General features: G+C 37.1%; 1 protein-coding gene across 1 annotated transcript; it reads left to right on the plus strand.

Moving 5' to 3' along the window:
• The first annotated feature begins 8,236 nt into the window (after positions 1-8,236).
• Positions 8,237-8,605, plus strand: LOC140835360 (uncharacterized mitochondrial protein AtMg00820-like). Its single transcript, XM_073200847.1, has one exon. It carries the CDS (start codon positions 8,237-8,239, stop codon positions 8,603-8,605), a length of 369 nt encoding a protein of 122 aa, XP_073056948.1.
• Positions 8,606-9,098: the final 493 nt, after the last annotated feature.

Genomic DNA, 9,098 nt, shown 5'->3' on the forward strand with positions numbered 1-9,098 from the left:
ATATCTAGCCAGACTTGAGGGCATTTGGAATCCAGACCCAGATGTGGTGTCATATGACACTTACTTTGGGCATCAGCCGCTCTTTGATAAGGACTTCGGAGGGTCAAGCCGACGACTAGAAATCAGGCGTTACTTGGGAGGCAACCCAAGCGTTTTATATTTTAGTTATTTATTTTAATTTTAGTTGTTGCATTGAGTCCCGGTTTCGTGGTTATTTGATTTTGCTCAATTTCTTTTGTGCCAGGTGAGCATACTGGAGGACGTGGGAGATTGATGGCCTTAGGAGCTCGTACAATAGGAGATGATTGATGTCTACAACTACTACAATATAATCAACCAGGGGAGTTTTTATTTTATTTTTATTAAATTATTAATTATTAATAATTTTTTTTTATGCATGCATTTAGTTGTTTGGTTTTATCTATCTATTTAATTTTTCTATGTCGTCTAGTGCAATGGGGACATTGCACGACTTTAGTATGAGGGGGTGGGGTAGGTATTTTCTTTTAGTTATTTGGTATCATTTAAAAAAAAAAAAAAATTGGATGATGAAATTTGGCCAATGATGAATGCGAATTGATGATAAACATGCTCATTGATCTTGTTTCTTCATTAAGTTTTAGACACCCCTGTTGTTGAAGCATGAAATTTTTGCTTGAATGTTGAATATTTTTAAACACATGTTGTAACTAGTGAATTTTGTGAATAGTAGTGCAATTTTGAATTTTTGTGGGGAATTTGAGAAGCATGAGGTGTGAGTTGAACTTGAGTGCATGTCTATGAAATGAGTTACTAACCAGTGGCACAATAATGAATTAGACAATTTTTTTTATGGATTTGAATATGGAGTACATAGTGAAAATTGTGCACTTAAAAAAAAAAAAAAAGTTTCTTGTAAAAAGGAACTATTGAAAAAAAAAAAAAAAAAGGGAGATGTAAGGTGAGGGGGAGCCAAATAAAGGAATGAAATCCTATTCCTAGGCTAAAAAGTTGGAGATGTAAGGAGACGAGGAATGTCGGATAAAAAAAAAATCTGACAAGTGCATAATGAAAATGAGCTGTGTATTCCCGTCTTTTAATCAATTGACTATACTCTGATAATAAGTGAATCCTAATGTGCAAATATGAAGTCCTAATTAGTTGTACTTACTGGTTAGCAATGAGTGGAGACTGGAGCATGAAAGTGAACTTGCATTTAACATGTAAATCGAGTTATCTTGCAAATTTCAGGAATGAATCTACTTGAAAGACACGATACTGGAAACAACATTGCACTCACACACGTTCACGTTCAACGCATAAAAATTAGTATGGAAATTTCAAGGGGTGTGCGATGACTTGTGTTGTACATTGATCAATGGAAAATATACTTAAGATTTGTTGATGCATGAGTTGAGCCATTACATATCGTTGAATTAGTTTTCATTTTATTTTATTTATTTGATTTTTGTTTTTGTTTTTAGTTTTTGTTGTGTCTTGTCACCTATTTTGCTCGAGGGCGAGCAAAAGGTTAGTATGAGGGGGTTGATAGGACTCGTTTTTACGTGTTTTTAGTGTTAGTTTTGAGTCGCATTCATGCATCATATTAGTTTGTTTTAGTTTAATGTAGCATTCATTTAGCATTATTTAGCATTTGGCTGATCTCGTGTATTTTGTGGTTGTTTTGTAGGAATTGGACCAAAAAGGGGGATTTTATATGCAGAGCAGCGAGAATGCCTCGCTAGGCCGGTCAAAAGTGACCGCCCCAGCGAGCATTTTAATCCAGCCGAGGAGTATTTGCGCGAACCTCTCGCTAGGGCGGTCAAAAGTGACCGCCCCAGCGAGACCAAAGACGCGGCCAAGGATTTTTATTCGAGAACCACGCGCCCCAGCGGTCAAAAGTGGCCGCCCTAGCGAGCGACGAAATCCGAGAAGATTTGTTTCCAAATTTTATGGACTCTATAAAACCACCTAACCTAATACACGAGAAGAGGCGCCGCGATTTGGAAGGGAGAGCACTGTAGCAGGCGATAGCTCAACGGAACCGGAACAAGAACTCAACAGCGTTTTCTCTTTACTCTTTTATTGTAGTTAGGATTTAGGGGATCCGACCCCGAACCGTTGTTTGATTATTTAATTCTCGACTTTTGATTCATTCTTGATTGTGCTATTATTTTACATTGAATTGTTAAAGCCTAGCTAACTTTAATAATATCTAATATTGTGGGTGAGTTCGAGAGAATAACTTGCGATAGGAACAAGTAGCATAATCCGTGGATCTACAATTTACATAGAGATATGAAGTTGGATACACGTTGGTAGTCATAGTCCAGTAGAGCGAAAACTAAGGGATTTCATAGATCGACATGCAATTCACCGTTAGTAAATAATAAAAGAGATTTTATTATTCTTTCGTGTAGAATTAGTTTAGCATAGCTCGAGAGAGTATGTTAATTGCTTAGGAAATCCTGTCAAAAGCGTAAATCAGTGTCGATATTAATTAATTAAATTAACGACGGGTAGGTGAACCGAGATCCCAACACTCGCTTATTTATTATTTTAGTTTATATTATTTTTAATGTGTTTGTTTCAATTTAGTGTTTTAGTATTAATTTAGTTAATAAGTAATTCAATTGTCGTTTTAATTAATTAAAGAATTTAATTTAAAGTAAATTTGTCTAATCAATCTCTGTGGGATCGATACTCGTACTCTTATACGTTTTACTATAACTTGACATCGTGCACTTGCGATTATTTCGAGCCTGAATTTTTATTTATTTTTATTGGAGATTTCACTGTGCAAGTTTTGCTCGATCATGAAGTAAAAGTATCCATCGTATCAACCTGGGCTTGGCATCCTTTTTGGCAAACAAATAGCGAAGAGCTGCATGATCAGTAAAAACGGTTACCTTGGTGCCTATGAGATATGTTCTGAACTTGTCAAATGCAAACACCACTGCTAGCATCTCTTTCTCAGTAGTTGTATAGTTTTGTTGGGCTGCATTAAGTGTACGACTTGCATAGTATATAGCCTTGAACATCTTGTCTCGCCTCTGTCCCAATGCTGCTCCCACAGCATAGTCGCTAGCATCGCACATGAGCTCAAATGGCTCCTTCCAATCAGGCACTATCATAATGGGAGCAGAAATCAGTGCTTTCTTGATCCTGTTAAATGCCTGCAAACAGTCATCATCAAAAATAAATGTCGAATCTTTCTCTAACAAATTACATAAAGGTCTAGTAATTTTAGAGAAATCTTTAATATAACGACGATAAAACCCAGCATGTCCCAAGAAACTTCTGATCCCTTTCACATTCTTCGGCGGTGGAAGATTTTCAATTGCCACAACTTTGGCCCTGTCAACTTCTATTCCTTTAGCCGAAATTTTATGGCCAAGCACAATACCTTCTGGAACCATGAAGTGACATTTTTCCCAATTCAAAACTAGATTCTTCGCCTGACATCTCTGCAAAACAAGCATTAGATTTTGCAAACAGTGATCAAAAGATGAACCGAACACAGAGATATCATCCATAAAAACCTCCATTATTTCCTCAACCATGTCAGAAAATATGGCCATCATACACCTCTGAAAAGTAGCAGGTGCATTGCACAGTCTAAATGGCATTCTCCTGAAAGCAAATGTACCGTAAGGGCAAGTGAAGGTAGTCTTCTCCTGATCCTCCGGTGCTATGACAATCTGATTGTAACCTGAATAACCATCTAGAAAGCAATAATAATGATAACCACCAACTCTATCAAGCATTTGGTCAATAAAGGGAAGAGGAAAATGATCTTTCCTAGTCGCATCATTCAGTTTCCTGTAGTCTATACATACTCGCCAACCAGTCACTGGACGAGTTGAAATCAATTCATTGTTATCATTTCTCACTACAGTTATTCCTCCCTTCTTAGGCACTACTTGTACTGGTGAAACCCATGAGCTATCAGATATAGCATAAATAACACCAGCATTTAGCAATTTTAATACCTCAGCCCTCACAACTTCTTTCATTGCTGGATTAAGCCTTCTCTGATGATCAACATAGGGTGAATATGATTCCTGCATCAATATTTTATGCATACAAACTGTAGGGCTAATCCCCTTTATATCAGCAATTGCCCATCCTAAAGCAGATTTAAATTCCCTCAACACCCTCAACAATTTCTCTTTTTCAGTACAAGTAAGTAAAGAAGAGATGATTACCGGATATGTTGAATTTTCACCTAAAAATGCATAACAAAGGTGACTTGGAAGTTCCTTCAATTCAGGGGATACTTTTGGTACCTCTATACTTGCATCTTCAAGTAGCTCTACATGATGAACATCAATCTTTTCTTTATGCACTGTATCAAGAGCAAGTAACTCCTCTTGCACGTCCCAACCATCTTCATCCAGTATAGACGCGGATTCCAACAAGCATCTCTCCAAGGAATCTTTCGTCAATCTACCTGCACCAACATGAGATACACATGAATCAATTACATCAATACTATTACAAGTACTTACCTCATTTGGTTTTTTGATTGTGTTGTAGATGTTGAACATGACTTCTTCTCCACCTACTCTCAATGTAAGCTCACCCTTGTGCACATCAATCAAAGCTTTTCCGGTGGCCAATAATGGCCTTCCAAAGATAAGCTGAGTGTCCTGATCTTCTTCCATATCTAGAATGACAAAATCAGCAGGAAATATAAATTTGTCTACCTTTACCAGAACATCCTCCACTATAACCCGTGGATATGTAAGGGATCTGTCCGCCAGCTGCAAGGTAATAGTGCTAGGCTTCACCTCGCCAAGCTCTAAAGTCCTGTAAATAGAAAAAGGCATTAAATTAATACTGGCACCTAAATCACATAAAGCTTTATTTATTCTAGAACCACCAATAACACAAGGAATAGTAAAACTCCCTGGATCTTTGAGTTTCTGTGGTAGTTTCCTTTGGAGTATGGCGCTACACTCTTCTGTCAACTTCACTGTCTCAAACTCATGCAACTTCATCTTCTTTGACATCACATCTTTGATGAACTTTGCATAGTTTGACATTTGTTCTAAAGTATCGGCAAATGGAATGTTGATGTGAATCTTCTTGAAGATCTCCAAAAATTTGGCAAATTGCTCATCCAATTTCTTCTTTTTAAACCTCTGCGGATATGGAAGAATTGGTTTAAATACCGGAGGTTGTTCAACTTCAACTTCAACTTTGGATCCCTCAGTTTCAACTTCTTCAACAGTCATCTTTTTCTCATCCTTCTCATTGGAATTTTTACCCTCAAGTTCTCTTCCACTTCTCAAAGTTACAGCTTTGCATTGCTCCTTTGGATTCACTTCGGTGTTACTTGGGAATTGACCTTTATTTTGATCTTTCAATGCATTAGCCAATTGACCAATCTGTGTCTCCAATGATTTCATTGTGGCTCCCATATTTCCCATGTGAGTTTCCATGCTATCAAGACGAGATTCAGTCCTAGCCATCCTTTTACTCGATTCAACAACAAATGTCCCAACTAAATCCTCAAGTGAAGGTTTTCCTTCCCCATTGATGCATTGAACCCCGGTGGAGGATTCAACACATTCTTATTATTAGCATATGAAAAATTCTCATGATTTCTCAAATCAGGATGATAAGTGTTAGGGGGAGGGTTACCTCGATATCCTCCATAACCACCAAAATTCCTATTGTTGATATAATGAGCCTCATCAGGAATATGTGGTTCTTCAGTAACAACAGATGCATTTTCAACCTCTGATGTACTAGCTTTATTCATTGCTGCAATTTGAGTTGTCAAAGCTGAAACTTGAGCGGTGAGTGATGTAATAGGATCTATGGCATAAATTCCAGCTTGCTTCTTTACTCCTGACCTTTCAGACGGCCACTGATAACTGTTAATGGTCATCTGTTCAAGCAAATCATATGCTTGATCGGGTGATTTGGCAAATATTGTGCCACCAGCTGCTGCATCAACAGTGCCTCTTGTTTGTCCATTCAAACCATTGTAAAATAATTCAATCTGTACCCAATCTTCAAAACCATGGTTTGGACATCTCCTCAACAACTTCTTATACCGTTCCCATGCCTCATATAATTGCTCAAAATCAGTCTGCCTAAAAGTACTGATCTCAATTTTCAACTGTGCAGACTTCGCAGGTGGGAAATATTTTGCAAGAAACTTGGTTGCTAAATCCTGCCATGTAGTGATACTCCCCAAAGGAAGCGATTGGAGCCATCCTCTTGCTTGATCCCTAAGAGAAAAAGGAAACAAACGCAATCGAATTATATCATCAGAAACACCATTTATTTTTACCGTATCATTAATTTCAAGGAATGTTCTGAGATGTAAATGAGGATCTGCAGTAGCGGCTCCTCCAAACTGATTCTGTTGAACCATGTTTATCAATGCAGGCTTGAGCTCAAAGTTGTTTGCATTAATAGTTCCTCGTGCTATGCCCGAATAATGAGCATTCAGTACCGGCCTAAAATGATCTCTGATGGGTATTGCAGGGGGTGGATTTTCATTATCTCTGTTTTCAGCCATTGCTCTATTCTCTTCTCTTCTTGCCTTTCTTAATCTTCTTGCGGTTCTTTCGATTTCAGGATTAAAGATAAGCAAGTCAGGATTTTGCGATCTTCGCATGCACTGTCAAACAAAGACAATAAACAAATCAATGTTCAATGTAATACAATAAAAACAGCTCTAAATTAAAATGTAGACTAATTGGTAACAATACTAATATAAATTCAAATTTGACATTCCCCGGCAACGGCGCCAAAAACTTGTTGCGTGTTTTCTTGATTGCTCGCAAGCGCACGACGTCAAGTTATAGTAAAATGTAATTTTGAGTACAAGTGTCGATCCCACGAAGAATGTATTTCTAAATTTATATTAATGCTTGTAATTAAAATAGTCTCGACTTTATTTAGAATAATCAACTGACAGATTTGTTCGTATCAATAACTGAATTGAAAATAAATTTACTTGTAGTACCAAACAGAGTTGAACAATGGAATAAAAGATCTAGAGGTCCGATTTCACGCAACTATCCACCATGTGCTATTTTGTGTAGCTATATTATAAATGTCCTTCTTATTCATTAACCAAGAATTCTATAATTATCTACTCCCTCTCCCGAGTGCTAAGTAGATACTAATTATCTAACAAAAGATTGTAACATCCCTGTCAACAATCTAAAATTAAATAACACAATAAGCACTAAATTCTTTTAATGGCTTTAATAGCAATAGATGTCCTCCCGAACTATATAAATACTATCAATATATTTTTCCCTTTCTTGTTTATAAATTTTCTTTTCCAAGTGATAATTTATAAACATACAAATCATTCAAGATATGGCCAATAAAATGAAAGCATTAAGATTGGAAAAATACAAATGAACAAGAAAGGAAACTTATATAGCATAAATCATAAATCTCAACACATGGTTTCTAGTTTTGTTCCATCATTCCTCTAGAATTCAGATTTAGTTCATAATAATACAAATAACACAACAACACATAAATCTTAAACAAGACATATCAAATAAAAGTAAAAATAAAGAAAGAAGAACTTAGAACAAGAGTTTTGGAGTGTATGAAGTTTTTGTCCAAAAGTGAGCAAGAACTTGTTGAAGAAGATGAGCTTGATCTTCAATCATTTCCTTGTAGCCTCCACTCTATTCCTTGCTCCCCAATATGACCTAGGTGATGAAAAAGAGATCCTTTTATAGTCTAGACAGGATTCCCCACGTAGCACACCATTTTCCTCTACTTTTATTCAAAGTCCACAAAGTTTCACAATTTCTGGAATGATGTTGGTGCACGACCGCGGGTGCGGTGATGGTAGGACCGCGGGGGCGGTGGTGTCTCGGCGGAATTCCTCCTGTTCAGCGTGTGAGACCGCGGGTGCGGTCCTAGCATGACCGCGGGTGCGGTCATGCTTCGGGGAACACCGCGGGTGCGGTCTTGTGGACACCGCGGGTGCGGTGTTGCATCGTCTCTCTTTGTCCTTTGCACCTTCTAATTCATCGCTATATTACTCCAAACTCTCATTTCTAAGCTTTCAAACTACAATAACAAAAACAACAACAAATCAAATAAAACCTGCTCAAGAATCACAAAATTCCAAGTTAAAAACAAGTAATAAAAGTATAATAAATTGAACTTATCAGCTCTTTAAAGGAGCAAGAGCCAAGAAGAAGCAAAAAGGCTAGAATCTCAAAGTCCTTTGGTCCAAACTTCCATACTTTTATGTTGGAGAATGAACCAAAGAACATACAAGATGCTCTGGCCAGCCCTGAAGCTCCCAATTGGAAAAAAGCCATCAACTCTAGAAATGGATTCTACTTTGCAAAACCATACTTGGGAACTAGTGGATCTTCCACCAGGTACCAAGCTATTGGGATGCAAATGGATATTGAAAGAGAAAATGAGAGTTGATGGAAGTATTGAAAAATACAAAGCCAGGCTTGTGGCCAAAGGCTATAGACAAAGAGAAGGTCATGACTTCTTCTACACGTATTCCCTAGTTTCAAGAATAACATTCATTCGTGTGCTCATTGCTATTGCAGTATTGCATAACCTTGAGATACATCAAATGGATGTCAAAACGACAATCTTAAATACGTGAACTTGAAGAAGAAATATATATGGAGCAACCTGAAGAATTCATAGTTAAAGGACAAGAAATAAAAGTCTGTCGTTTAATTAAGTCTCTATACGGACTTAAACAAGCGCCCAAGCAGTGGCACAAAAAATTTGACAAGGTATTATTGTCAAATGGATTTAAGATTAATAAGTATGACAAATGTGTTTACATTAAAGGCACTCGAGAATCTTATGTGATGGTATGTCTATATGTGGATGACATGCTAATAATGGGAAATAGCCAAGAGATGATTAAAGGTACAAAGAAAATGTTGAAAAAAAATTTTGATATGAAAGATATGGATATTGCTGATGTAATTATAGGGATTAAAATCTTTAGAACTCCAGAAACAATAGTTCTATCTCAATCTCATTATGTAGAAACAGTGTTAAAGAAGTTTAACGCTTATGATTCTACCCCAGTAAAAACGCCTTTAAACGTGAATGTCCATTTGGCGAAGAATCATGGAGAACCA

Source organism: Primulina eburnea, chromosome 6 (assembly GCF_022965805.1).
Source record: "Primulina eburnea isolate SZY01 chromosome 6, ASM2296580v1, whole genome shotgun sequence".
Lineage (NCBI taxonomy): Eukaryota > Viridiplantae > Streptophyta > Magnoliopsida > Lamiales > Gesneriaceae > Primulina > Primulina eburnea.

Coding starts and splice junctions, on each gene's coding strand:
- LOC140835360 (XM_073200847.1), top strand. CDS start 8,237: ATGAACCAAAGAACATACAAGATGCTCTGGCCAGCCCTGAAGCTCCCA.